At 54.5% G+C, this 27,707-nt stretch overlaps 3 protein-coding genes across 8 annotated transcripts in view; 2 read left to right on the forward strand and 1 right to left on the reverse strand.

Annotated features, from left to right (window-relative positions):
- LOC111151921 (WD repeat-containing protein 91) overlaps positions 1 to 9,578 on the forward strand; it is a 30,346-nt gene extending 20,768 nt beyond the window's left edge. For 2 of the 3 annotated variants that reach the window (XM_022510127.1, XM_022510126.1), the window contains exons 12-15: positions 521 to 629; positions 1,455 to 1,567; positions 2,758 to 2,955; positions 5,551 to 9,578. In XM_022510127.1, coding sequence (XP_022365835.1) covers positions 521 to 629; positions 1,455 to 1,567; positions 2,758 to 2,955; positions 5,551 to 5,715 — 585 coding nt within the window. In that variant the 3' untranslated portion in view covers positions 5,716 to 9,578. The other variant, XM_022510128.1, reaches the window with a different exon arrangement.
- A 59-nt stretch (positions 9,579 to 9,637) lies between these two features.
- Positions 9,638 to 13,760, forward strand: LOC111151933 (chromosome unknown C7orf49 homolog). Of its 4 annotated transcripts, XM_022510156.1 has the most exons (4): positions 9,638 to 9,789; positions 10,930 to 11,206; positions 12,057 to 12,132; positions 13,035 to 13,760. In XM_022510156.1, exons 2-4 carry the CDS (start codon positions 10,986 to 10,988, stop codon positions 13,287 to 13,289), a joined length of 552 nt encoding a protein of 183 aa, XP_022365864.1. In that variant the 5' UTR covers positions 9,638 to 9,789; positions 10,930 to 10,985; the 3' UTR covers positions 13,290 to 13,760. The 4 variants fall into 4 exon arrangements, with proteins under 4 accessions (XP_022365864.1, XP_022365863.1, XP_022365865.1 ...); XM_022510155.1 differs by lacking the exon at positions 9,638 to 9,789 and having other exon boundaries at positions 9,818 to 11,206; positions 13,035 to 13,294; XM_022510157.1 differs by lacking the exon at positions 9,638 to 9,789 and having other exon boundaries at positions 11,057 to 11,147; positions 12,038 to 12,132; positions 13,035 to 13,294.
- A 1,037-nt stretch (positions 13,761 to 14,797) lies between these two features.
- Positions 14,798 to 27,245, reverse strand: LOC111151932 (transmembrane protein 140). The gene is made up of 2 exons (XM_022510153.1): positions 27,214 to 27,245; positions 14,798 to 15,450 (listed from the first exon to the last, which is right to left on the reverse strand). The coding sequence occupies exon 2, from the start codon at positions 15,415 to 15,417 to the stop codon at positions 14,863 to 14,865; it is 555 nt and encodes a 184-aa protein (XP_022365861.1). The 5' UTR covers positions 15,418 to 15,450; positions 27,214 to 27,245; the 3' UTR covers positions 14,798 to 14,862.
- Between the last annotated feature and the right edge of the window lie 462 nt (positions 27,246 to 27,707).

Here is a 27,707-nt window from a genome sequence, read left to right on the forward strand (position 1 = left end):
CGCAGGGCCCCCACCGTCGGCCTTCCCCGCTGCTCCAGCCTCCGAGTGTGTCCTGCGTCTGCAGGCCCTCCCCATGCGCTGTCCCCTGCATGCTGTCCCTTCCCGGTCATGGTGTTCTCCCCACCTGGCCCAGCACACGTCTGTCCTCCAGCCACTCTCAGTGCTTTCCCTTGTACAGCTTAGTTAGATCCTTCATCTTCCTCTTTGCCTCAAAGACACTTAGAGTAGTTTTATGTTTCCTTGTTATCTTTAAAGTTTTAATGAAATACTGAGTACATACAAAAGAATCTTGCGATCAGAGGTGTGCAGTATAGTGGGAAGAGAAGCTGTCACATGAGCACCTAGGTACGGTCACAGTTGGAAACTGGAACCTTCCCGCACTTTCCATGCTCTCGTGTGCCCTTCCGAATCTTGGTCCTCTTTCCCTTTTCAGACAAGAATTTGTCTTGAATATTGAGTTGTTATTCTTCTACAGTTTCAAATTTAGTTGTATTTTTGTTTGGTTTTGTTTTTTAACTAGCTCCAGTTCTCTCTGGACCCCGAACCCATTGCCATCAACTGCACCGCTTTCAATCACAACGGGAACCTGCTGGTTACGGGGGCAGCTGATGGTGTCATCCGGCTGTTCGGTAAGCAGCTATGCTCGTGGCTGTCTGGTCCCCTCCTTCAGTGGCCCAGAGAGGAAAGTTGCATTTTTGCTGGCTGGACTAGAAGCTATTGCAGAAGCCCACCCAATTCAGGATGCTCGAAATAGGGCTTAATTTTGGTCCAAGTCGGCTCTTTTCCAAACCTCTGTAATCAGCCCCCCTGCACATGGTTGGTGTCCGTGGGCCTGGGAGTGGTGGGGCTTAGCTGTCCTTGAGTGTGGCGCTGTGTGGTCCGAGTCCTGTGGCTGGAGTGAGATCCAGGAGGGCACATGAGAATAATGGCGTGCCTTCTGCTGAGGGTGGCTGGTGCCTTCTCCTGGTAAGAGCATTAGACCGGTATGCAGTGGAGTTATTGGGCGCGCTGTTGGAGGAACCCAGCTCCATGCAGGCCCGCCCCGGGAGACTCTGGAGTCTGGGAGGTAATGAGGGACCAAGTCTAGCAGAGCCCCGGGCGCCCCATGGGACCTTACAGAGGCCTCCTAGGAAGCATTTGTTTCTCTCCCTAGACTTGTGTGCCTCCCAGATGAGCTCAGTCTCTGGCCATGGATTCCTGAACCTCGTGTTTGACCCAGGGAGAAAAGCTTCAACTTCAGAATTGTTGAATCGCTGCTTAATACACCGGAGGAGAGAATTAGTGCACTGAGAGAGCTTTTTGGCAGGGCTCAGCTCTGGGATGCCTGTAGGCTCCAGGAGATCCTCCACCTCCAGAACAGATCCAGCCCTTTGGGAGGAGGGCCAAGGTGCCTGTCATGGGCGGATCCTCCCTGGGGCCCTGGCGGGGGTCTCAGTGGCATCTCATCCCCGCAGATATGCAGCAGCACGAGTGCGCCATGAGCTGGAAGGCCCACTGCGGGGAGGTCTTCTCGGTGGAGTTCAGTTACGACGAGAACACCGTGTACAGCATCGGCGAGGACGGGAAGGTAGGCGGGAGCCGGATTTTGACCCGGAACGCTTCTTCCTTTGGCTTGAGATTCCAGAGGGCAGCAGAATAGCATGAGGGCTGAGATGAACCCTGACTGGGCCCTTCACAGGCTCTCTGACCTCGGGGCCCCTCTCCACATCAGCAGGCCATCCATACAAAGGGGCGGTCATAGTCACTGGTCTTGGGACCGTTGTGAGGTCTGAACAGGCATAGTGGGAGTCGGTGACGAGGAAAAGGGAGAGCCCAGCCTCCCTCCAAGTTTTAGCTGAAGTGACTCCTCCCACTCTGGGTGGATGCGGGGTTCAGATTAGGGCCCGGGTTGAGCTGGCTGGGGTCATCAGGGGTCACAGCAGGGTGTATAGAGTTGCTTCCTAGAGGCCGTGTGGCTAGGCCTGAGCGGAGTCAGAAAGCCCAGTAGAAAAAGATGATAAGTGAAGATCAGTGCCTCCTTGTGTATTCTTTCTGGAAGGACACGTTCAGATCCAGGAAAGGGAGCTGGGCTGGGAGGCAGCAGGAGAGGAGAGAGGAAGACTTGGTTTTCAGGTATACCCACCTGTACCCTTGGATTTTGTACTGTGTACCTGTATTCCTCACTGAAAACTGTAATTTCAAAGTAAATTCTGCATTTGGAAACTATGGGGAGGGATTTTTAAGGTAAAGCTTGACTTCCTATTTATTTGAGTAGGAGTCTCAGTGAAGAGGTGGTCACACAGCTTGTCCACGGTGTAGACTAAAGGATTATGTACACCACAGGCCGTGAAGCTAGTTTATAACAGTTCTGCTCATGTTCAATTGATTACACTGCTGAGACGGTGGGAAGATATTTGCAATTATGCTCTCTTCTAAGTCGGAAAAACCCAGTTGGGTTCTAACCCTAGAAACAACAACAACAGTAATAATAACGATCACATGGTGCATCCCCCCTGTTTGAGAGATGGGAATCCATGTGCGGGCAGTTGCCCACCCTTTCCCTCTCCTGGAGTCAGGCCAGAGAGAGTTCAGGCTCTTCTGTGAAGTTGCGGGCTCTTTCTGAGATGTTGTTTTCTAAAAAAAATGTTTGAATTGTGTTGGGAAAACACAGACCAAGGGGTCACCGCACTGCCTCTCCTGGTGGCCTGTTGGCACCCCCACGTCTGGCCTGGGCCCCCGTGGCTGAGCGAGCGCTCAGCCTCTGCTTCCTGGTTGCAGTTCATCCAGTGGGACATCCACAGGAGTGGCCTGAAGGTGTCCGAGGACAGCCTCCCCGCCGACGCCACCGGCCCCTTTGTGCTGTCGGGTTACAGCGGCTACAAGCAGGTTCAAGTGCCCCGGGGCCGGCTCTTCGCTTTTGACTCGGAGGGAAATTACATGCTGACGTGCTCTGCCACAGGGGGCGTCATCTACAAGGTACCTGGCGGGGGCGGAGGGCCTGTCCAGGTGGGCAGAGAGGTTCCTTCCTGGAGGTGTGGGCCAGGGCCAAGCCGGCTACATGTGCAGAAGCCTCTGACCTGGGGGGGATGGTGCCTGCGGCCTCGTGGCTGCAGGCCGGGCAGGGGGGCCGATCCCCAGCTCGGGGGTGGAGACAGGACGGACACGTTTGTCTTTTTTTCTGCTTGTCCATTTGCTGTCGTTTGACAAGATTCTGGCCCTCCTCCGCTTTTGTTCCTTGGGCATAATATCTATTAGAGAAAATGTGAAGAAGCAGAAGCGTTGGGAAGTGTGTTGGTTTGGGGGGAACGTGCCACACACGGACAAGTGCTTCCGTGGTCTGCTTCAGTGACTGATCTGGTGTAGGCTTACTAGCTTCCTGGAGGTCCCCTGGTCACAGACATTACAGCCTGTGCCCAGGGCGGAAATCGGGGGGTGTGGCTCTTCACACCAGCACGGAAGTCATCCACGTGGGGTTTGTGCCTCAGTTTATGTGCTTGTTTCAGTTCTCATGACTGAGCTTCTCTGGTTCATGTACTTTTTTGTACAACTGTCTGCAATGATAAACCTCATCTATTTTACTAGTATTACCAGACAGACTAGTGATGGGGGTTTGAGTTGTAGTCAAAGCATGTTTGTTTTTATTTTCTTTAAAGATTTTATTTTTTTGTTGAAGAGTGTTCGTGCACACATGCATGAGCCGTGGGGCAGGGGCAGAGGGAGAGGCAGACTCGCCGCTGAGCAGGGAGCCTGAGGTGGCTCGATCCCAGGACCCTGGGATCATGACCTGAGCTGAAGTCAGCTGCTTCACTGACCGAGCCATCCAGGTGCTCCTAAGCATATGTTTTTGGTAACAAACCAGTTCTTAGCCTCCGTGGCAACTCTTTGCCTAATGGTAGTGTTTATACAGTGTGTAGGCGTGGAGTCACAAGAACATTCTCTGCCCGGGGGCTCTCCGTGCCCCCGTTACCCTGGCTCATGGGTCGGTGGACGGCACGTGCTCTGGATGGCAGCTGCGTGCAGGTGTTGGGCAAAGCAGTGTGAGCGCGCACGGGAGGGTGTGATCCTGCTGTCGTGGGGCTCACACTCAGGACCAGCAAGGACAGGGCAGGGTTCTGAGCGGAGGAAGCTGGGCAGGGGCTGGGCCCTCAGGGGAGACCCCTGTCGGGTGGGGGCTGGTCCGCGGATCTGAGGCCTTGAGAGGAGCAGGAGGTGGGGAGGCCAGCGAGTGAGTGAGGCCAGCCTTGGTGTCCCACGGGGATAGAGGCAAGTGAGAGCACTGGAATGGGGGAGGGAGGCGTGCAGAGGTGGCACGTCGGGAGCCATCTCGACTGTTGGTCCAGAGTGTGGCACCACGGGTGATCCAGGCTTACCATCACTGAGGCTCCCCTTTTCCACAGATGATAATGCATTAACGGCTCTTCCCTTCTTAAAATTAGCTCTGTAATTTCTTGTAATTGCTATTAGAAGATGCTATGAAAAGCTTTCTGTCTGCAAGCCTAATTGTATTTTATTATTTAAAAACTGAGTTTGTTAGCCTGTACTTTGCTCTGTGTATGATTTTTTTGTGTGTTGTGTGTACATTTGTGTATTTTTAATCATGAGCCTCGTCACTTGTTATTTGTCCCAGTCAGCCTTTGTCATCTGTTCCAGTCAGCCTTTGTCATTTGTCCAAAGGGCCTCTTCCTCTCCTGTCCTCTTGCAGCTGGCTGGGGATGAGAAGGTTCTGGAATTCCATTTAAGCCAGGGTGGCTTCTGTGGGCTGACGATTTGCTGTCAGATTTGCTCTGTAACCATTTAATGGCTTGGAAGATTTCCCTCTGTATAATTTTTGAAATGCCAGTTATGCGGTCTAATTTCTTAAGGAATATAATGAACTTTAGATCCACTTTTTACAATCTTTAAACGATCTATGATTTTTTTAAAGATGTTTTCTCCATGAGGGCCCAGACTTCTCTTTCCTACTCATGGGTGTTTTCTTTTGCTGGATTGATCGTTATTAACTGTGCTCCTGGCTTCCCCTTCCTTGTTCCCTTCTGACTCTCATCACTGTGGACTGAGTCCCGGGAGGCTGGTGCTGCTGGGCGAGGGAGAGCCCTGCTCACACGTCCTCAGGGTGGCCGGCGTTGCACTGTGCTGGCTGCTGTCGGAGAGGACCCACAGCCTGCCCTCCGGCAGCTTGCATTCCAGGGGGAAGCAGATGGGAAACAGCAGGGCATGTGTGATCGCATGCTGGAGAGCAATAAGCCCAGTAGGAGCAGATTTGGGTGTGGTTTGGGGAGGGTGCAGAAGGCACATGCCCACAGTGAGTTAAAGGTGGCAGAGAGAACATTCTCTTGTCTTTTTGAGCAGATTTTCCACCTAAGACAAAGGAATGACTATAGTCGGGACAGTGAAGGTGTTTCCTGGCACAAGAAATTAAACTGAGGTCTTCTGGGAGGGAAAGATGGGTATGCGTGCCCGGGCACGTCCTCATGTTGGGGTGGCAGCCCCCAGACTCGAGGCAGTTTGGTGGATAAAGTGGCTGTGTGTGTGAACAGTGCCTGCTGACGCCTCCTCTCTCCTGTCTTGCAGCTAGGCGGGGATGAGAAGGTTCTGGAGAGCTGCTTGAGCCTGGGCGGCCACCGAGCCCCTGTGGTCACTGTGGACTGGAGCACGGCCATGGACTGTGGGACGTGCCTCACTGCGTCCATGGATGGCAAGATCAAGCTGACCACCCTGCTGGCTCATAAACTCTGACGGGACCCCCCCCCCCGAGGGACACCCACGGAGGCAGTGTTATCCTGTTATCCTGGGGGAGTGGAGTGACGGGACCCGAAGACAGAGCAGAGTGCTTCCTGCTCCTGGCCAGTGTGGGGACTCCTCAGGGAAAGACAGTCCAGGGAACTCTGGCTCTTTCCAGCAGCAGAGACCGGACAGGAGCCACACTGAGTCATGGCACAAGTGCCCCCAGAGACCAGCGTGCTGGGCTGTGCAAGGGGCATGCTCAGGCGGCAGGGACGAAAGTTCAGGAAGCAGGAGATGCAGCAGATGGCTGCTCTCTTGGCCCAGGAGGGAGTGACAGTATTTTGTATATATTTGCTCATTTTTTCCTTTTTTTTTTTTTTTAAAAAAAAGAATATTCTCGTGGTCACCTGGTATCTCTTTCTGGAACGCGTGCGTGCAGCAGAGCGTCTCCTTTTCACCCTTTGCCCTTGGAGAGGCAGATGTTCCAACAGGAAGCTGGTCAGCTGCGAGCTGAGGCCCTGCGTGCCAGGTGTTGCCGGCTGTGGGGCTGAGCCGTGTGGAGGTTTGCTTGTTGCTTTGCCTTAGAGCTAGGCGTCCTGTCTCCCACCGCCGGGCTAGGTAAGGTTTGTGCTCTTCCTCTTTCTTTGGGCTGCAGTCAGGGAGGTCATAGTGTTCCTTTTCTTCTGTGCGTTGGTGGAGCTTCTCGAGATGAGGTTAGGGTCTGAGGCCTCTGACTCCAGCTGCCCCGTCCACCTGGGTGGGTGTCCCTGTCCTTCTGCCACTGAGGCTCTGCTTGTTCTGTCTCCTTCCCATCTTGGAGGTGGACCGGAGCCAGCCGCCAGCGCCCTCTGCTGGTGGACGGTGAGAGGGCGGTTGCCAGTGGGCCAAGCTTGTTTTTCCAGGAAGGCCGGCAAGGGGTGGGTCTCCTGCTCCGAGGGCTGACGGGGGTGGCCTTGTTGCCCAGATGCTCCGAAGAGCTGTTGAAGGGCCTCTTTGGGCTCCAGCCCAGTCCTGGTGGTGCGGGTGTAGGGGGGTACTCCGGTGACCTAATTCTGGAAAATCATGAAGTTGGTACAAAGGCCTTGGCTCCCATTCTGTTGGGATTTGGAGGAAGAGTAGGGGTTTATGGCTTAATTATGGGAGAACAACAGAGACTGATAAGTAGTTACTTACACATTTTTACCGATTTCTACCTTGGTAACCCTCTCTTCAAATGAAGAAAACCGAAACTTGTCCATTTACAATTGTCCCCATCTTCTGCACTGAAACAGCAAATAATTTTCCCCACAGATTCTGTAGGACATTTAAGAAGCTGTCATGTGTTTCATTTGAGTGAGAGAACTCACTGTTTAACCTCAAAGTTTTGTTTCAGTTTCTCTTTATTACCCATTCTCTTCTCAATATGGTCTCCACAGCTACGGGCACAAGGATTGCAAAGAAACAAAGAACACTTGAAAAGCTTTGTCTTCTCTCTTTTCCTTTATGCTCTGGGATGGACATCCACCTCCCTTTTGTTTTGGCTTTTGCTTGAGATTCTGTGGGGTTCCACAACACACTGCCTGAAAACACAAAACCATAACACTGACTAAAAATAAAACAGAAAAAACCCAAATCCCATTCACCACTGACCTTTTGAAATTAGCAAATACAAGTGGCCAAACCTGCCCATTCCTGGCCCGTTTCTCCCCAGCCTTCACTCCATCCTGAGTGCTGGTCAGGCCACATTCATCCTGGAGTTGGTCCCTGGGCCACCCAGACCCTCCAGGATGAGCTCTCATCCTGCAGTCAGTCACATCAAGACTTGAATTTCCTTCTCCTTCACAAGAGTTGCTCGGCACCTGCCCAGAACCCCAGCAAGACTCCTCCCATTCTTGTGGGCAAGGGCAGCTTATGGGGAAGCTGTCAAGCCAGTGCCGCTCAGGACCCCCCCACCCAGCCTGCATACCTGGTATGGGTGTGGCTCCTGGCTGTAGCCTGGGCTGCTTGAGAGCCTCTGCCTTGCTGTCCTCCGAGCTCTCTGCTCTGTGCTTACTGCCTCTGCCAGGCCTGGGAGCATGGCTTTCAAAGCACTTTAGCCGTTGACTTCAGCCTGTCCAGATCCCACAGCTCCGGTTTCTAGTCCCACTTGGACTTCTCTCCCTTCAAACAGAAAGCTGCTCGTGCAGATGCAAAGGTTTCCTGTTCCTCAGACCTTATATTTCAGCCGGTGATGGGAAGAGGTTTTAGGGAGGCAAATACGGAGGGAGCGAGTCCACTAAGAATAAGTATTTTCTGTTCCTTTATTCACAAAACAAAACGATGCTTCACCAGTTAGACCTGGGTTTGCCTGGCTCACAGCTTGCGAGCAGAGGACCCTGGAGGTCAGCAGTTCTAATACTTTTTGCAGAACCAGAGAAGCAGGGCCTGCCCCCCCTCCCCCCTCCCCGGTGTTGCCCTCTGGAAAAGACTGGAGGCAGAGTTCAGGTTCGGCCTGCAGCTAGATCACCCTAGTGCACAATGGGTTGGTTTTGTGACTTGAAACCGTGGATTTATCTCCTTAAGCCTTGATTGAGTGAAACATTCCCGGCCCAGCGGGTGAAATCGCTTTAGAAACCCCAAGCACCACACAACTGGGAGAGAGCTTCAGGGTCCCGACTCCCCAAGCTTGGGCTGGAGCTGCCCTGTTGTGCACCTCTAGTGTATGGAGGGTCGTTACCATTAGCGGATTTGTTATAAATCACAGTTCAAAGGGCTGTCTTGATAATTGCACATTTTGGGGTCAGACGGACAGTTCTGATCATCCTTTTACCTTGAAGTGCAGCAAAAGAAGGTTCACCTGTGATTGCTTGTGCTTGTGGTTTTTGTCATGTCTGTGACCTGGAGGTTTCTTTGCTGTAAGCTGAGTTTGATTTTAACTAAAACTAGATGCTAGCTCCACGTGTCCACGTTAGTGCTCAGCACCAGGCTGAACACAGACCACCGAGGACACCTGGGAAGCTTTGTGGAGCTCTTGCTCGCAGAGGGAGCACCTGGCCACCCATCTGAATGTTGAGTATTAGTGACACCTACTTCCTTTAAGATGACATATGAACAGGCTTTCTTTTCCTGCACCCAAGGGGCTCACCTTGTCTCCCTCCCCCTGGGATGTGGACCCCCACCAGGGAGAGTTGACCCTGATCCCTGTGGGAATCCTGAGCTTTAAAAAAGGCAGACCCTCCTCCCCTCATCCTAATTTCTCCCTTGGGGGGCCCGGGAATTGCCACCCTAATAAAGACCGACTAGCAGACCTCCAGTGGAGCCGTGTTTGGGGACCGTTAAAGAAAAAAATATTCTATTAAATGGAAAATCATTCGTGACACTTGTTAAAAACATCAAGGCAGACTTTATTCAAGGGCGGGTACTACAGTGGGGTTTTGTAGTAGGGGAGAGCCATCAGTCTTAACTCTGGATACAGCCAGGAGGAGGGACTTGATAGCTAAGGAGCAGGGTGGGGTCAGTGGATGGAAAGTTGCTAAGAGGAAACACGAGGAGTAAGGAGGGTGGAGGGAGGAGGGCTCTGGCTAAACTCAGCACTAGGATTCTTGCTGAAGGCAGTCTCAGTGGTCAGACATCACCTGGAAGATGGTGAAAGATGAGGAGCCCGCCCAAATGTGAAGGCAGTCAGGATTGAGGCTGGGGGGTCCTGGCTAAAATGGCTTGGTAGGATGCTTGCTAAAACTGGACAATGCAGAAGGGGCAGGGTCGCTCCAAAGGCGGGGCCTAGATGACAGTTCAGAGGAGCCGCAGCCGAGTTTGGCCCGGGAGAGACGATCAGGCCGCCGGAACGCAGGCGAGTCCGGGTCTGGCGGGGACGCCCACGGAGCGAGCTGCCTGCAGGGGGCGCGCCGGCTCTCCGCGCGGGCCGCGGCCGGGGCCGGAAGTGCCAAGGCCGCGCGGGGCGGGGCGGGAAGCCCCGGCGGGAGGATCGCGCCGGCCGGACTGAGCTCCGCCCTGCCCCCTTGCCCCGAGCACGGGGCAGCGAGCGAGCGTGCGGGCGGCCTCCCTCCCGCGGTCAGCCAGGCGTCGCGTGCAGGTTCACGTGCCTCCCCTCCACTCTCGCCCCCGCAGGTTGGCACTCGTCCCGTCGCGGCCGGGGCGGCCAGGGCGGTGCAGGGTCCCCGAGGCAGCGGCGGGCGGTGGCTTTGGGGCGGGGGGGTGGTGCCGGGCGCGTCCCGAGCGTGCGGGGCTGGGTTTCCCCATGTAGCGCGGGCTCCTTCCGGCTTCCCGGCCCTCCCCGCCGGGCCTCTGCGCTCCTTGGAGCTTCGACCCCGTGGCAGCGTGGCGTCGGTTAGGCGCAGGGTTTGGCCTGCAGGACCCGGCTGCGAGCCCTGGCTGGCCATTTCAGACTTCTTTGAAACCTTGTGCACATGCAGTCAGTTCCTCGTTTGTAAAATGGGCTTGATAATACCCGCCTTGGGGTCGAATGGATGTCGGGATGCCTGGCGGTTAGCAGTGCTCCTTAGTTGTGGGAATGACTATTACCATTGCCTGAATTCTGACAGCAGCGAGGTGCGTTGGCCAAGGTCTGTCCTCTGGCCAGACAGGTTAGGATGACGTTCTGCTCATTTTTAAGTTGTAATCAGCCTTCTAGATGAACAATAAATGATTATGATTCAGAGAGGGATCCCTTATTTGTGGCTGACCCTTTTTGAGGCAAACTCTATTCCAGTAAGGTCCTCCCTAGGCGGAGCCCTGAGCTGCTTTCAGGGTTGGCTGGCAAGTGGAAGGGTTCGACTTGTACCCTTTGAGCCCCAGGGTGGGGACTGAGCTTTAGGGGGAGGGGAGAAGAGAGACCGTTAGATGAGAGGCTGCCCTTGGGTCTTCGGGATTCTCCCATCCCAGAGCCAGCTAAAATCTGGCCAGTCAGAAGTATCTTCGGATTAAGGGAGAGGGTGTTGGTTGGTTGGTTGATTCAACCTTCCCAGGGATCAAAATGGACTTGGGGTTCTCTGTAACCACACCAAGGTAGAGGAAATGAAAAGTCTGGATTTGGGGAGATGAGGGAGAGATAGGTTAAGGGTAGGGGAGGCAGGGCACCCTGGGGACAGCAAGCATCTTGGACGGTAGGAAGAAGGAGAGTGGCCCATCTTAGTCTTCTGGGCCCTGCTCTTCGCCCTGCTAACCTGTGGCCTGTGCTGACCAGTAATTACAGCGGCTGACTGGAAGTATTCTAACTTCTTAGAATTCACTGGACTTTGTTCTTTGTAGGAATTGCAGGGTGACTCCCATGCAGTGTGACACACAGACCTGTAATTCCTGGTGTGATGAGAGTGGAGTTTGCTGTCCTGAATTCGAAACACAAGTCATTAAGCCTGGGCCCTGACTCATCTTCAGGAGAGAAAAGAGAGATGGGAGACTTAAAATCTGGGGATAAAAAGAGGGTCCTTCCCACATGGATGACAGCCCAGGAGGCCGAGAAGAGAAAGGTGGCGGTGAAGACCCCCAGGGGGAGGAGACCAGCAGCTCAGGGGGCTGCCGCAGCGAGGTGGGACAACTTCTGGCTGGGGTTCCCGAGAAATCAGGAGAAGGGAGGGTTTGGGGACATCACAGTCGCTGGGGCTGAGCCTTCCGGTGCTGGTGGAGCAGGGAGGTGGGTGGGGGTTTCAGCCTGGCAGAAACCTCTTCAGCTCGCAGGTGCACGGTCTGGGGTGGGTAAAGTGAGCTCTCCCCTCACAGGCTCCGGCTCTGCGGGTGCATCTCCCCAGCCAGGCCCTCAAGGCTCAGCTCCCAGGCAGTGCTCCCCTCTGGCGTGTACACGTTAGCCAAGTGCTCAGAGATGCCAGTTGTCCAAAATGCCACTTTCTTCATTTGCACCAAAAATCGTGACCCCCAGTGGTCAAGCTGAGTGGACCAGGGTCCCATCTCCCGTGGGCGGATCTTCAAGGACAGACAGAGGAGCAGTCCCTGGGCTGGTGTGCAGTCAGAAGCTGTGGGGGCAGCTAGTTGAATGGTGGTAATTTGGGGGAGCCTTCAGGCTGCCAGGGAGGGGAGGTCCCTGCACTCTCCTAGATGGGGCACTGCATTCCCCCCTCCTTGGCTTTTCCTTTTCTGTGTTGTCCTAACTGACTTACCTCCCTTCTGACTTGCGGTCCTATTCTCCTGTGCTCATGGGTGGAGGTGGGGGTCAGTCACGTCTTGGCCTGATGATCGGTTTGGTCAGCTGGTGTCCATTTTGTCGGGGCACTGGCTGTCAGGAACTGGCCATCATGCCCTCCTTTCAGATTGGAAGGCGGCAGCGGGTGGGGAGGCCTAGGGACGGGACTCTTTCATGATCTTCCCTCTCATGAGACCTGAGACACATGCGTCCCCATCCTAGCATCACGCCTTCCTTTCAGACTTGCCACAGCGAGGACCGTGTACTGCATGAATGAAGCTGAAATGGTAGACGTCGCTCTGGGGATCCTGGTTGAGGTAAAGTCAACTGTGTCTCTTCTTAATCTTGGGACCAGAAACTGGGCTGGGCCCTGGTGAGGGGCAGTAGAAGAGACGTCCTGCATTCTCAGGCGGCCTTGGGGACCCCTATCATCTGTCATCCCATTTCTCCCACCTGGCCCTTTTCTAGCACTTCTCTCAAGGTCGTGCTCCCCGTGGCCTCACCCCATGTGAGGTGGGACTTAATGTTTGGGGCTGGACACCTGGGGAGGGAGCAGCCGTGGGAGGGAGAGCCGCTGTCTCTGGGCTGACTGTGCTGGTGTGTGGAGGGGACGGGAAGTCTCGAACTGCTTATGTTCTCTGCAGGGTCTCAGTTGGGGGAGGTGACTTCGTACTTCTCCTTAGCCCACGGCCACCCACATCTCCTGGCTTCTGAGGCAAATAGTAATTGTAGCACCTTAGTATTGTTGACAGGGTACTTTTGTATGTTATTGTCTCATATAATCCTTGCCGTCACCTGGTGACCATTATTTCAGATATTATCCCCATTTTACAGATAAAGAAATTGAGACCCAGGGATTTCCCCTTAATTACACAGCCAATAAATGACAGAGCTCATGCCCACACTCAAGTTTTGTATCCCCTGCTCTTTCCATTCTGTCACCCCTGCCTTTCCAGATGTTTTTCCTGTTTTTCTTTTCCACTCTGGTATTCCTTAGGCCCCTGCCCACGTCTCTCCCACATTGGTCTGGACTTGTACAGGAGCTGTGAGGGCCAGGAGGGAGGGCAGCGGGAGGAGAGGCTCTGATGGGGGAGCGGTGCCTGACCTGGTCACACGCTGGCTTCACAGTGGCTTCTGTCTCGCCGATGGATAAACCCGCACATCCACTCGGGAAATAACATAATGTCTGTTTTGCCTGTCATATCTCCTACTCCCGCAGGCCCGGAAACAGGAAAAGCCCTTGGAGTCTCCAACTCTGGTGGGCGCTGATAAGCCAGCTCTGTCCCCAGTCCTCTCAGTGTCGTCACCAGGATCTCCTGGGAGTAGAAGTGAGGATGAGGACATTGGGAAAGACGCCCTTCCTCCAGGCCTCAGCCCTCCTCAGGGGCCCCCAGGGTCTGAGTCTGCGTGCAGCGGGAGCCCTGAGGAGGATGAGGACATGTTAAAATACGTCAGAGAAATATTTTTCAGCTAAGGGACAGACTCCCCAGGACTTTTACACGGGACGCTGGAAGAAGCTGGCTTCCCCTCCCGGCCCCGGACCTGCCCAAGGATGCCGACACCGTCCAGTCCTCCCCTCCCTGGGCTGGCAGATGCACCGCAGAGGGGAAGCCCAGGAGGCTCTGGGCCTTGGGACCTGTCACGCCGAGTGTGTGGAAATGAGGAGCCAACATGAGCTTTTGTTACAATTTCTCTCTGCACTGAGCCTCTTCTGCTCAGAGGGTCTGGCTTTATTCACTTCCCTGGTTCAGGGAAAGGTGGACATGGGGGTCACACTTATTGGAACCAAAGAGTCAACTTAATAACTTTGAAGGAAGAAAGAGTACGGCTGCTAAGTTCACAGGAAGCCTGACCGTTTCGTCAACGTGATCTCTCCCTGCAGAGGAAGCTTCTTCTAAACCGAGTTCCCCTCACCTGTGCAGCCCGGGAGGCAGGTGACCCGCCCTCAGTGCCCTCCTCTGCCTGGCTCTGGACTGGAAGGCCTCTGCCCCCCGTGCCGCCGCCTTCCTTCTACTCGGCGGCTCAGCCTCGGCCCCAGGGCAGTTGTGAAGCACGAGCGGCCCGGGAGTCCGGGGAGACAGCGGACCAGATCCCGCCAGAGTCCGCATTTCTGTCTCTGTTCAGGGTGGATCCGGACAGGCATGGAATGGGGCTGTCGTTCGCTGTCTGGGTTTTCTGATATGCAGATGCGGAGAAATACAGTCCCCCAAGGCGAAGGTTGTGCTTTTATCCTTTGCAGTTCCCGGTGGAGGAGTGAAGAGGGAGGTGCAGCCTCTGTACGTCAGGCGGCTCCGTGCGCCTTCCTCTCTTGCCCTGGGATCTGGCGCATTCTGTTCCCGACTCCCAGGGCACGTGCGAGGAATGATTTGCCCGCTGCCGCCCCTGCGGCGTCTGGCCTCAGGTCCAGGAGCCTTTCCAGGAGAGCCCTCAAAGCCTCCGAGGCTTCTCTTTGTGCCCACGGGTTCTGTCTGTGGTGAATCCCTCAAGGGGTCCCTCCTGGGCCTTCGGGAGTGGTATCTGGAGAGGGGCTCCGCACGTCACACCCACCCCGGGAGGGAGAGCTTGCTAACCAGGGCCCCAAGGGACACTGAGGCACACTCTCTCTCTCATAATGTTCCCCATTTGTTGACATAAACCTTTCCTGGGTTCCAGTTTGATATATGGCCAATTACCCTGGCAATCAGGCCTCGTGAGGGCAATCCTCTCCCTGTCCTCCTGAGGACGAAGTAAGAAAGGCTTGCTCAGATCAGTGCGTTAGAGGAGTTCTCTGGACAAGGAGCTACATAGTCTGGGGTGTCCTTGGAAACCTCAGAAGTCCCACAGGAAGGACAAACCTGCACAAAGGTTGTCCCACCATTGCTGCCTCCTGGCCTTCTGGACCCTGGGCACCCCCCCTTTCTCTGGGGTGGGGCCCATCTGCTAGGGCTTGAGATCAGCATTCCCTATGAAACAGGCTGAGAGGACATACTAACACCTCAATTTTCTGGCACTTTCTCTGAGCATGGTTCAAACTGAACTCTTGCAATCATGTAAGCCTTTAGATAGAACTAGAAGCTGTCCAGCTTGCTCTTGTCCTCCGCCCTCTGAGGGAACATGACCATGGCCATAAGCAAGAGGACAAGTAAAGCCAGGGCAGTGCCCAGAGCTAAAAACCCAGGCCCCAAGAGGGAGAGCCTGAGCCACTTCCAGGTGTAGGTGAGGAAGAGGCCCAGGCCACTGGCCAGCAGCAGAGAGGACGTGGCCAGGAAGCCCACCGCCAGCTGCCACTCTCCCTCGCTGCTGTTGCACCGGGCCAGGAAGAGAGGCAGGGGGACAAAGAGCGCGAGGACCAGGGCCCCGTACACACCCAGCCTGGCCAGGGCCAGGCCGACCCGCGGCACGCCCAGGGCCTCCAGCTCAGGGAACTGGTGGCACCGCAGGGAGCCAGTGCCCTCATCCCACAGGCAGAAGTTGTAGAAGCCGATTCTGAGGTTGGGCAAGTCTGCGAGGTTGCCGGCCTTCCAGAGCAGAGCGTAGAACAGCAGGGAGATGACCGCCACCGCGACGGCCATGAGGCACAGGAACAGCAGCTGCTCACTCCGCCTTGGCCCAGGGACGGTCATGTTCTGCCCTTCTCGCGGCCGCCTTCCTGTGACCTGAGGGAAGTCACATCCGTCAGTGCCCAGTCTCCCTCCCAGCGTCCTCACAAGCTCACGTTCTCCCTTCTGGAATTCCGTAAACACCTATGGCAACCTTCCTTCCAACCCCAGCGGGAACAAGAAGTTGGAGGGAGCCTCCAGGTAGGACCCACTTGGTGAGTCCTCAGCGGCCTCCCTGGGCCGAGCTCAGGGGAAGCCCCCCTCCCCCGCCCTGGGCAGCTGGGAGGGCTGACACGGGCTCACTGAGGCCCTCTGAACAGGGGCTTCGAGCACTTCTGACACCACAAGCCACTGGAAACGTCTGTGAGGGAGTTTCTCAGATCCTGACGAGGGAGGGCTTGGTGGGGGTGAAGGAGAAGCCAATGGGTCCTTGGGGGCCTGAAGGGGGACACAGTGCTACAGGCACAGGGATCCACGGTTCTCAGGGTGACAGCGGCACCACCGGGAGCTGGAAGAACCACCACCAGTGGGACCCCGACCAGGGCAATCAGAACTTCTGAGGCTGGGGTCAGGCACTGACTGTTCTGGACGCTCTACAGCGTGCCCTCATGTGAGCTAGGGTTGAGGAGCCCTGCTCTACTGTCCTGTGAGCCCACCAGCCCTGCGCTGGGAGTCAGGACGCGTGAAGACAAGAGGCTACCTGGTAATGCAATCACACATACTCCCTACTTTCTAAAGTGTCTACCGTTTTTTCCTGACAACAGTAATTATAGAAATCTTAGAAAATAATTTTTAAAAAGAAAAAATATAAAAAATAACCTTTTATCTCACCACATACATAGAAGCACTGTTAATTTTCTACCAATATTTTGTTTCCTATGTGCTGGTATATTTTTAAAATAATCATACGGTTGACCATAATGATCTTCTCACTGAATACTGTGAACCTGTTTTCAAAGCTGTTAAATAGTCCTCAAAAACATGACTAATGGCTGCGTATTAGCTCCTGTCATAGATTTATCCGTGCCCCTATCAAACAACTTGTTTCCATTTTTCACTGTTACAAGTGACAGGGAAGATGCTTGTAGGATTCTGGTTTTTCCTTAGGCTAGATCTCCAAAAGTACGGTCCCTGAGTCAAAGGCAGCAATATTTTTTAGTGATTTTATTGCCCAACTGACCTGCAGAAAACTTAAATGTAATATACACCTTCCTCATCGTGTTTGAAAAATCTTTTCAAACCTTGTTTACCTCAAAGGACCCCTCCAAATTGTCCTCTACAGCAGTCGTCTGCATACAATACCTTTGTGTTCGCAAACCTTCCACTTCAGAATGGCGGCCCAGAGCTCTGGAACTCAGTGCTGCTGGACTTAGAAGACACCAGGTGCTGGGGACAAACCAGAGTGACATCCAGCGCCAGGGACACTGGTGCAGTCGGAGGGTAGCGTCTGGAGGGTCCCCGGGGAGGAGCATCCCCTCCCTCTTTCCCACAGCTGACTGGAAGGAAGGGGTGTCTGACCACATCCCTTATTTGTTTTGCAAGAACAGAAAGTGCCCAGAGGGAGAGAAAGGACACGTACTTGGGAACAGGATATGGGGCCGGCCTGAGGGAGGGGGGGCTGTCCTCGTATCCCTGGGCCACTGCACCAGACACCACAGACTGGGCAGCTTAGAAACAGCAGACTCGGCTCTGGAGGCTGGGATGTCCGAGATGTAGGTACTGGCTGATTTGGTGGCTGGTCAGCCCACCTCCTGGTTCATAGACGGACATCTTTGGCTGTGTCCTCAAAGGACGGAAGGGACAAGAGAGCTCTCTGGGGCCTCTTGATTTTCTTCGGGGGGCCTCTTTCACGAGGGCTCTGCTGTGAACCTAATCACCTCCCAGAGGCCTCACCTGATACCATCACACTGAGCTTAAGGCTCCAACATATGAATCTGGAAGGTCACAATCATTCACTCTAGCAGGTGGCTGCATTCAGAGGACAAACACGGAGAATAAAGATTTATCAGCAACTCCTTTGGCAGAGAGCAGGGGACACACTGCCCGGGGATGAGGCTGGGGCCCATTAGAACAGAAACATCAATCTGTGCGGGCAATGAGGTTTTGAGCCTGTGAGGATCTGCACACAGGCCCCTGCCCATGGCTTCTCCAGGGTAGCTCGGAGATGGGAGAGCGAAGGGCTATCCCCGAGGAGGCCCCCTACATCCGTAGTGTGTACTGACCGGAGTCTTGGGAGGCCTGAATTAATGAAAACAGGAGGCCGAGGCCCTGTTTGAATACAGTTGGAGCTTTGTGCTTGCGACAGCAAGACTTACCAGGTATGATAAAGATGTCTTTGGGCCCTGTGTTGTGAGATTAGCATAATGGGGGTTCTAACCAGTCTGGCCTGTGGTGCAGGGGGGTGGGGGGTGCGGGACAGGGGGAGGTAGGGAATCCCCAGCAGGAGGGTGTTTTGTATGGTTTTGGATATTTAACAAATGCTTGTAAAAACCTGTACCTGTGTTTTTAGTGGGTTTAGGTATCAGGGTGTGGAGAGGATTTCCAGGGCTGGAACCCCGATTTGAACAAGTGTGCTGAAGAAAGTGAGGTCCGACTTAACTCCGCTGCCCTGGACCCATGGCTTCATATGAGTGCTCCCTCTTGCTGCCCCTGTTTGGGGCCTATTACACGTGGGTTAAAAAAGAAATCGCTATTATTAAGCATTTTCGACTGGAAGACAGCCCCGCCCCCTCCATGCCACAGGCTTGGCCTCCGGAAGGGATGGGAACGCCAGCCTGGCCTTTGTTTTTGATCTCTCTCTTCCTCAACTGCCCTGTGGTAGGTCCTCACCCGAGAGAGAAACAAATCAAACTGCAGCTGGGAAGCCCAGAAGTGGGTCTGCGGAGAAGGTGGTCGCCCCCGGCTTCCCTTCTCCCCCTTCACAGGCGCAGCGTTCAGTCGCAGCTCCTTTGCCTGGAGTTCGGGGTCACGACCACCTGGTGCCACTCTGAACTTGCACTTCTCTCCGAGGGGGGCCTGCTCCCTGTGCTTTCCACCCTTGCTGTGCTCAGGCACCCGCCACCCCACTGCTGAAGTCCGACCCTGCTTTCTGCCTCTAAATCCTACTGACACCTGCTCCCTCTAGTTTGCTCTCCGTTTTGTCCCCAGAATGTGGGGTGATACACACTAGGAACTTTTTTTGAATGAATGAATGAATGAGGAAGGGAGGGAGGAAGGGCCCTGTGGCATCCTTTAGTAATCTCAGGCACGTGTCCTAACAAGCCAGCAAAGCTGCTTGAGGTGAGGGGCAGGCTGTGTTTGGTGTCTCGGCCACACCGCGCAGTGCTGTGTCCTGTGTCCTATGGGACACCTGGACAGGCTTCAGGACCTCGTGGACTAAGGCTGGAGGCTGGTCCTAGCTTCTTTGTCTAAACGTCTCAAAGCGAACGCAGATGGATGTTCGGCTGGAAGAGCCCGTGGCCCTCTCCTCTGCTGTGCCAGGAGCCCACCCTGGCTTTTTTGGCTTTTAACGATCCTAGCAGTCACGTTCTCGCCACCATGAGCTTTTTCATTCCCTTTCACAGTAAGCCTTGCTTCCTTCAGAGGGGAACCCTGCAGACTGCTGAGTCACTGCTGCCCTTTTTTAGCTGAACTTTTCTCCATTTATAATAAAGCAACAGATGCCAATCGTAGAAAACTAGAAAAATATGCAAATGACTAAAAATCACCTGTAACTTCGGGTTGAAGAAACAACGACTCTTAACAACACATTTCCTTCCATAACATTGTTTTACACAGTTGGGCTTGCGTAAATATGTTTGTATCCTGCTTCGTAAACGCCATGATAGCGCGAGGACATCTGTGTAGGTTACGTTGTTCGACATTATTTTGTCAGACTAGAACTAATGCTGAGGTGAATGTGGGTGAACCACCACCTCCTGCCATGGGCACTTGCTTCTCAAGACCGCCGAAATGTTCTCTCCTGAGTCGCAGAGTCGAAGGAAACCTTACAAACTGTCCTAGTCCCTTCGTTCCCTTTCACAGAGGAGGGTCGGTGGCTCTGGTCTCCATCTCCGGAGCATGCTTGGTCCCTGCCTGTGATCCTCTAAAGGACCAGCAGCTTCATCACTATGGGACCCTGCTGCGCACTGACACTGACCCCACACTTACTTGCGGCTTCTCTGTTGTCCCTGCTCTACTCATGGCTTTCAGTATTACATTTTCATCTTATGCCAATGATCGAGATTCCCACAAAACTCCCTTCTCCTCTATTTTGTCTTATATAAAAACACCCAAAATGACCCACCCTCATCCTATTTTTTTTTTCCAATTCGTTCTTCCTGTCCACAGACTCACGACATCCAGTATGCAGGCCAGACCTTCCGCAGAGCTGGGGCTGAGGGCTCTCGCCATCTACACGATTCCCACCTGCGTGCCCCTGTCGCTCATGACGCCTCGAGGGGGCCTCACCAAGCGGGCCTCACCGAGCGCCCCTGCATGTCTTTCATGCCCGATGACCGGTTGTCCGGCACCCGCAGGAGGTCTGTTCCACTCATTAGGTGTTCAGTGAGCCCTTGGAGCGGGGCCCACGGTGGGTCATCGGGAACCCACAGACAGCGGCCCCTCCAGGAGCGTGTGCCCTGCACTCCGGGACCTCCGACTTCCTCCCCCAGGAACACTAACCTCTGCTCTCCCTGGGTCTTCTGGAACGTGCTACGAAGGGTAACTTTGCTACCAAGGGTGCCGCCTTTCATGGCAGCATGAACAATTACCTGCCCTTCTTCCTGCTCCTTTAGGAACCGGACCTCTCCTATTAGTCTTGCTCCCTCGCCACTTCCCCCCACCGCCCCCTAGCTTCCACTACGGTGGCTTCTGCTGTATTTTCCAAGAACTTGAGGCAAGTCAGGGCTCTGGCACTTGTTAGTACCTCTGCCTAGAATGCTCTTCTGTTGTCACAGGTCTCCCTCCCTCGCCTCCCTTGGGTCTCTGTGCTCCAATGTTCCTTTCTCAGGGAGGCCAGACCATCCCCCCTCCTTGCATCTTCACCTTGACTGCCCCCCCCCCCCGCCCCAGCAGCCTCTGGTGCTCCCCGGGCCCCTTTCCCACTCTCTCTGCCTCTCCCATTCTCAACCTTTTCTTGTCGTACCCCCCACAACCCCCACTCGGATGTAAACTCCATGAGGACCAGGACTTATCTCCTGCTCATTTTCACGTATCTCTAGTTAGCTGGCTGGCTGTTTATCTACCAAAAATCTATCTTTCACTGTTATGTCCCCAACCCCCAGGACCACCAGGCACAAGGCAGGCACTCAGTGTCTGAGTGACATGTGAATGACTGAATGGACTTAGGCAACAGCACACGGAGTTGATCAAACTCCCGGCTGTGTTTACTTTTCCTGCCCACTTCTCTGTCCTGGTTCTCCTCCTTCTGGCCCTTTTATTCTTCCCATTTCCTAAATGTGGGCTCTCTACAAGAATGTCCTCTCTTTCTCAGATATGTTCTCTGAGCCACCAGCTTCCAGAGCTGAACACGGAGAGGAGGACGCACGAGATGTGGGCATAGCTGGGGTCAAGGGCAGTGGCCCCCGTCCCCCACCCCCGCCAGGCACAGCCAGAGCCAACGGGACTGCCCGGTAGAACCTGGATGATATCACTTTGTTGTCTGAACAGAAGCATGAAAGAGAAAACAGGTGGGTTACTAGGTGGTTATCAGTTACAAATTCACCTCCCGGGCTTCCTGTTCATTAATGATTTAAGAAAGCTGGAAATGTGTCCTATTTCCTTTGGCAGAGATATGAGCAAGTAGATCGTGCCCTGAGAATTCTCTCTGGTCAGTGGAAGGCGTCGAGCAAGCAATCTAATTTGGCTGAGACCTTACTCGTAGTTAGAAGCAGACCAGCATCTCGCGGGCATTTACTCTGTGCGAGCATGGGGAAAGGACTACTTTATTAAGTTCTCACAAGAACCCTGGGGTTCTATGGTTCTTATCTCCGTTTTCCAGAGGAGAACCTGAGGCTCAGTAAAGGTCAGGCACTTCCCCACTTCCCCACAGCAGGTGGATGGTGACATCTGTCAGGCAGGTTGGTCGTCATCACTGTGGAACCTGCCTCCACCCAGCCCGGCACGAGCCTGCTGAGGCCTGGGGCACACCGTTGTCCGTGTTTGTCCTTCATGTAGAGGAGACAACGTGGGCTAAGGCTTCTGGGCACAGACGTGGCAGCTGTGTGTCCTGGGTTCAAATCCCAGGCTGACCGCTTACCATCTGTATTACTTAACATCCCAGGGCCCCGTATTCTCATCTGGAAAATGGGTCTACTAGAACTTATTTTGTAGACGTTATAGGAATTAAATGAGGTGAATTTATCTTCAGCATGTGGAACATTACCTAGTAAGTACTACTTAAATTATTACCAGAGAGAGGAAATGAAAACTCCTAGAAGTTAAGCCCAGAGCACCACAGCCCGGCAGTGGTCAGACGCTAGAGGAGACAGAAGCAGAGCTCCCCGGAGGACCTGCAGTCCTGGAAGGGTCTTCAGCAACGTCTGATGCAGATGCTGTGTCACACAGGGACAGGGAGGTGAAGGGCAGACGACGTAGAGCCGGCCCACCCGGGCTCAGGTCTGGGAGCTTGGGCCTGTGGTGTCCCGCACCCCCACCCCACCCCGGGCTGGGTGAGCCACGTGAATGGAGAGCGAAGCCAGGGAAGAAAACGTTAGCAGAGTAAAGCCAGCCAGTCTGACGGGGGAGGAGCCCGGCTGGAAGCTTAGCTGTCGGAGGAGGGGGCCTGGCCCGACTAAGGCCCCTCGGGCCGAACACAGGACCAGTGTGTTCACCGCTGGGGTGTGGCTCTGACAAAAAGGGAAGAAGTAGGGGAAATGTGTCATATTTCCTTTGGCAGAAACATGAGCCCAGGTTCTTAGTTTACAAAACTGGACCGCAGTGGCGCCTCCCAAGTGTGTGCAGTGCGGGGCAGCTGCCCGGGGTTGGGGGCGGGGAGGCCCCACAGTGGCTTTTTACACAGTGTGCGACAGTCAGATGTCCTTCATGCTGCGTGTAGAGGAAAGCAGCTTCGCCCGCAGAAACGGGAGCACAGCACGAGACTGCGCTTGGGGTCAAAATCATGGGTCTGCAGACCCCCATGTACACGAGCTGCTCGAGTAGGCCGCGTCCGGGGTTGATGGGAGGCTAAGACTGGGGTTCACCGGACCAAAGCAGAGGGTGAAGGCGAGTAGTACTGGAAACCAGGACTGCCGCTGGCTGTTGGGTCTCCTCCCTGGCCCTCGCCTGCAATCCAATCCCGACAGGAGAGCCACAGCCCCCCTCCTACTGAGGGGGCCAGGGTTTCCTCTTGTGACGCCACGAATGGCATATTCTGGATGGTTCCCTCTGTCACAGGCCCTGTGGAGTCAGTAGCACTCCGGGCAAACCAGGGGCCTGGATTCACTGAGCTCACTTTCTTGTTAGGGAGACAAAGGCCAACGGTGGACCTTTAAAAATATAATGGTAACTTCTGAAAGGATTTGGGAAGGAAACAAACAGGGTGAAGTAAAGGAGAGACGGCGGCAGGAGGAAGCCGTCTGGATCAGTGGGTCAGGGAGGGCCTGTGTGGGGAGGAGACATCTTGGTTTGAGGCCCGAGGGGACCTGAAAGAGCCCTCTGGAGCTGGGCCGGGGAAGAGCCTTCCGGGGAGCAAGGGCAGTAGTTGTAAACACCTGGTTGGGAGACGAACAGATTTCCAGGGCTGGGGGGCCTGCAAGCCCCGTGACTGAGGAGAGGGGACCAGACAGGTCTGGACAGGTGAGCTGTCCCCAGTCCCTGAGGGCCTTGTAGGCCAGGGTGACAGGTGTGGATTCTATCCTTCTAACCCAGTGTTCCCTTAACTCATGTCCCTCTTCCCCCAAACCCAAGGAGCTTGGCACCCAGATGGCAGGCAGACCTGGGATTTGGGACAGACGAAGTCCAGGGATTATGCTGCGCCCATCCTGCCGGCTCAGCCTGAGGGAAGCGCCCAGGCCTCCCTGAGTGTGGTTATGCCCAGGAGGGGGGAGGTCAAAATAACCGACAGCGCTAAGGCCTAGACCTTAAGTTTTGCAAGAGGTCTTTAGGGAGTTGGCTGAAAGGACGGTTACGTTTCCCGAGAACTTCACCTGCGTCTTCTCAGGGCAGGAGAGGGTTCTTCCCTGGGGAGTTTGTAATACATGTGAAAGGGCTTCAAGCCAGGCACAAAATAACTCAGGGAAAGTAAATCACCCCCAAGCTGAGGAGCCGATGCTGTGGGGCCTCCCCCTCCAGCCTTCAGGGCCAGATCTGGGAGCCTGCGAAAGCTGGTCTTGGCCTGGTCAGACTCGGGGCTGGCACGGGTGGGCTGCCTGAGCAGAGAGCCAGGGCTGCGGCTCCTTCTGGCCCTCCGCCCGGGGGAGCACCCCCACCGCCCCGCTGTGGCCGAGCAGACAGACGGCAGCTCCCCTCACAGAAGCGCTGGGCGGCTAGGGATCCCCTCCCAAAGTCTGTTGAAGTCTAGGCTGGGGCAGACCCGGGGGATCCTTCATATCGCTGGGCCACGACACGGGAGGCCGCAGCGGGGCCCAGCCCAAGTCAGCCGGTCGGGGAGGCACCCGTCAAGGAAACCTAACACACACAGAGCACGGCCCCCAGTGCGCTTCCGCCAGCTGGCCGTACCCCGCAAAGCAGGACCTCCCAGCCAGGCGTGCCCACGGGTTCCCACACTGCTCTTTTCTCCGCCATTCACTCTGGCCCCCAATCCCACCCCAGTGCTCCGGGCTCTGTGAGGCGCTGTACTCCCCCAATCCACGGCTCGTTGTCCCTCACATCAAGGAAGGGTAAACCCATGACTGAACGGTTTTCATTTTGTCATTTGACAGGGCTGAGAATGCTGAGGTGCTGTCAGCCCCGGGTACCAAGCTCTGAGGACTCTCAGTTCTAATGAGAACGCGCTGTCCGTGGATTCCAAGATCAAACCTGCAGGTAGGTTACACTGACTACATCACTTGGAAATGGACCACTCTGAGGGCTACGGCAGGCTAGAGTCAGCGAAGTAATCCCTGGATCCAGTTCCCAGGTGGATTCCTAGACATAACAGGGGAAATTGGATCCTGACCCCCCAAATGGTAGCCCCCCAGGAGTACTGGGGTGGACAGCTCGAAGGGGGAGTATCTCAGAAAAGCCGCACATAATAAGTTAATGTGTGATAAAAGTGGCATTACAGGGGCACGTGGGTGGCTCAGTGGGTTAAGCTTCTGCCTTCGGCTCAGGTCATGATCTCAGGGTCTTGGGATGGAGGCCGCATCGGGCTCTCTGCTCAGCGGGGAGCCTGCTTCCCCCTCTCTCTCTGCCTGCCTCTCTGCCTACTTGTGATCTCTGTCAAATAAATGAATAAAATCTTTAAAAAAAATGTGGCATTACAGTTCCATGGAAGATTTCCCATTAACCAGCACTGGAGCCGTCAATGAGCTAACTGAAAACAGAACAAAACTGGTATAAGTCCTTGTCTCACGCCACAAACCGAAATAAAGTTCACATGGATCCAAGCGAGACATGTAATGAACAGAAGGAAAAAAGAAAAGCTCTAGAAAAGGGTGAAGATTTGATCTATGACTGAGAAAGAACACTTGGAACTTCAAAGCAAATTGAAATCACAAAAAAAATTGTACGGATTTAACCATATAGAAAGATACATTTCTATATAACATCATAAAATGACAAGTCAATGAGCATAGAAAATACCTGCAATAAATATGAAAGTATTACTATTATGAATATACCAGATGTTCACACAAATAGGTAAGAGGAACAACCCTTGTACAAAGGGACAAAGGCTATGAAGACGTTTCAAGAGAGAAGAACTGCTGATAGGTCAGTGTAGCTTTATACACTCTACCTAAGGTGCGGGAGTTTTCCCTCAGCCAAACAATTCTCGTGACATCAGCTGGTGTCCTATTTAACTCAATTCTGACACCATCTACCTGAAGAGTGTCAGGTCCCACTGGCCAAGGGTTCAGTCTCATAAGCCGCCCCACCCCTGCCCCACCCCCCACTTCAGAGGAGACTTCATTACCTGGCCCCATGGATGACATCACTGGGCACTGGGCGTGGGTGACCGACTCCAGCTGGTCTGCCCCCCTACCCCCACCCCAGATTGTGGGGTGGAGCTAAAAGTTCCCTTCTAATCCCGAGGTTGCTTCTGGGGCAACTAAACCCCATCTATAGAGCCCTGCCAAAAGTCAGCTCATTAACATAAACCCAAATGTGGTTGAAAGGGGTTGTTAACGGATAAAGAAGATACCTTTATCTCTATGGTCACTTACGAAATTCCAAAGGTTTTAGGAACTCTGTGCCAAGAAGGGGAATAAAGACCAAATATATATTCTCCTTATGTAAATCACGGTATCATTAACTAACATGAAAAAAGTCTACACGTTTTGTAATGTGAGCAAAGATATGCCAAGTCAGATAACCTAGGAGTTTCCCTATCAAAATCGCAGGTGAAAAGGTTGTCACAGAGCGCATGACAGACGGTGCGGGGATGGTGGGAACGTTGAACAGCTGAGCAGACTTTCTAAGAGGCAATTTGGCAATTTGCACCGAAACCCCTAAAAATCATTCTTTTTGGCCTAGTTGTCCCACTCAGGAGTTTATCCTATGGCAGCAATCAGAAATGCGATCAATGATTTATATACAGGAACGTTCATGGTAGTTGGTATTTGGCAAAACCCGGGAAGGAACACGAACGCCCACCATTGAAATTAAGACACATCACGGCAATGGAACTCTGCCGACTTTAGAATAAAGTCACGTCTAAAATCACATTCTATGGTACGACTGCAAGAGAGAGACTCAGGAAACATTCTAAAAAGTTCGTGTTAGCCGTGGGATCCGTCTCTGGATGGTGGCAATATGGACAATTGTTCTCTTTTTGCATTGAAAATATTTCCAGAATTATGTGTTGTATTTATGTAAAAGTGAAACTTAAAAAACAAACATAAACAACCTTTATCATTAGGTGAGATAAGGCAGGAGTTGGCTGAAAAGAACACGGGGAAAGGGGAATACGTACAGAATCCAGTCTAATGAACGGAGTCTCGGGTTAGGGCTTGGGGAGGAATGCGGTATAGGGAGAAGATACTGAAAACTGTACAGTAGTTGCCAGGAGGTAGGAAGGAAAGAGGGATCGTGTGTGTTTTCTTTCCTAAAGGAGCCTTTGGGTTTACAGGTGAAGAACTGTAACGGAGGTTCTTAAGGGAAGAGCCCACATTAAATTATTTTAAGATAAGCCCCAGCAGCCCTGAGCTCCCGCCGTGAATTTCCATCAAGGCACGAGGAGCACCGCAGTCTAGTAACAGACGGTCCAAAGATCTCAGACCCCGTAATATTCCGAGTCAAGAACACTGGTCTTTCTGACTGTGTATTTGAAGGATTGGAAGCGTGTTTTTGTAACTTCGGGGACTAGTTCAGCTCCTGCGAGTCCGGGATCTGCTCCTGTCCGGACGCCCGGTTCTGCTGAGCGGCCGCTGTGGCCGCCTCACGCGCCACACACACTCGTTCGTCCAGACTCGGGGCGAGCCCTGGCGCTCACACTTGTCCCCGGGTGTCTCTCACGGGGGCCCCTGGCGTCGCCCGCCCCTTCTCGGGGTTCGGACGCGCCCCGGCTGGCGCTGGAGGGAGCTGGGGGAAGGAGGCAAAGCGGGCGGGGCGGGTCCCGGGGGGCGCGCGGACGCCCACCGCCCTGCCCGGACCCCCGCTCGCGGCTAGGCTGAGGCGGGCGCGGGCTCACGCCGGGGCGGGCCGAGGGCCAGGTGGGCCGCGTGCGGGGCAGGTACTTACGCGCACCCGGGGCCGAGCCCTCGAAGAGCGGAGCGGGCGGGTCTCGGGCCGGCGTCCCCGCGGCGCGCTCGGGAGAGGGGCCGGGGGCGCGGAGCCGAGTGGGCGGACGCGGTCCCTGTCCCGGCGGCGGCCCCGCTCGCACCCGCACGGGTGCCCAAGTAAACAGCGCTCGGAGGGTCGGGCCGTTTGTGCTGACTGGTGCCCCGTCAGCTGATTTCACTTTCATTTCTTCACTTGCCGGGGCTCGTGACTTGTCGGAAAAGGGGGACGCGCGCGGCGCTGCGGGTTGGCGGCCCGTCCCCGCGCTGGAGCCCAGCGCTGCCGACGGCCGGCCACAGCCAGGTGAGTGTCGCCGCGTCGCACACGGACCCGGGACGGCAAACCGCCCGGGATGCGGGCGCCGCGGAAACACGGCCTAGGACTTCATTCAGAGGGGCCCTTCGTCGTCCCCTGGTCTGAGACCCCGGCCAGTTCCCCCGCCTGTCCCTTGCTTT

The sequence above is a fragment of the Enhydra lutris genome, unplaced genomic scaffold (assembly GCF_002288905.1).
Source record: "Enhydra lutris kenyoni isolate GAN:26980312 unplaced genomic scaffold, ASM228890v2 scaffoldscaffold27, whole genome shotgun sequence".
Taxonomy (NCBI): Eukaryota; Metazoa; Chordata; class Mammalia; order Carnivora; family Mustelidae; genus Enhydra; species Enhydra lutris.

Bases quoted from the DNA above. Each gene is read 5' to 3' on its own strand.
- LOC111151933 (XM_022510156.1), top strand. From the start codon at position 10,986: ATGAGAGTGGAGTTTGCTGTCCTGAATTCGAAACACAAGTCATTAAGC. The intron at 11,207-12,056 runs GTGGGACAACTT...CCTTCCTTTCAG, and splicing joins CAGGGGGCTGCCGCAGCGAG to ACTTGCCACAGCGAGGACCG. The intron at 12,133-13,034 runs GTAAAGTCAACT...CTACTCCCGCAG, and splicing joins CTCTGGGGATCCTGGTTGAG to GCCCGGAAACAGGAAAAGCC.
- LOC111151932 (XM_022510153.1), bottom strand. From the start codon at position 15,417: ATGACCGTCCCTGGGCCAAGGCGGAGTGAGCAGCTGCTGTTCCTGTGC.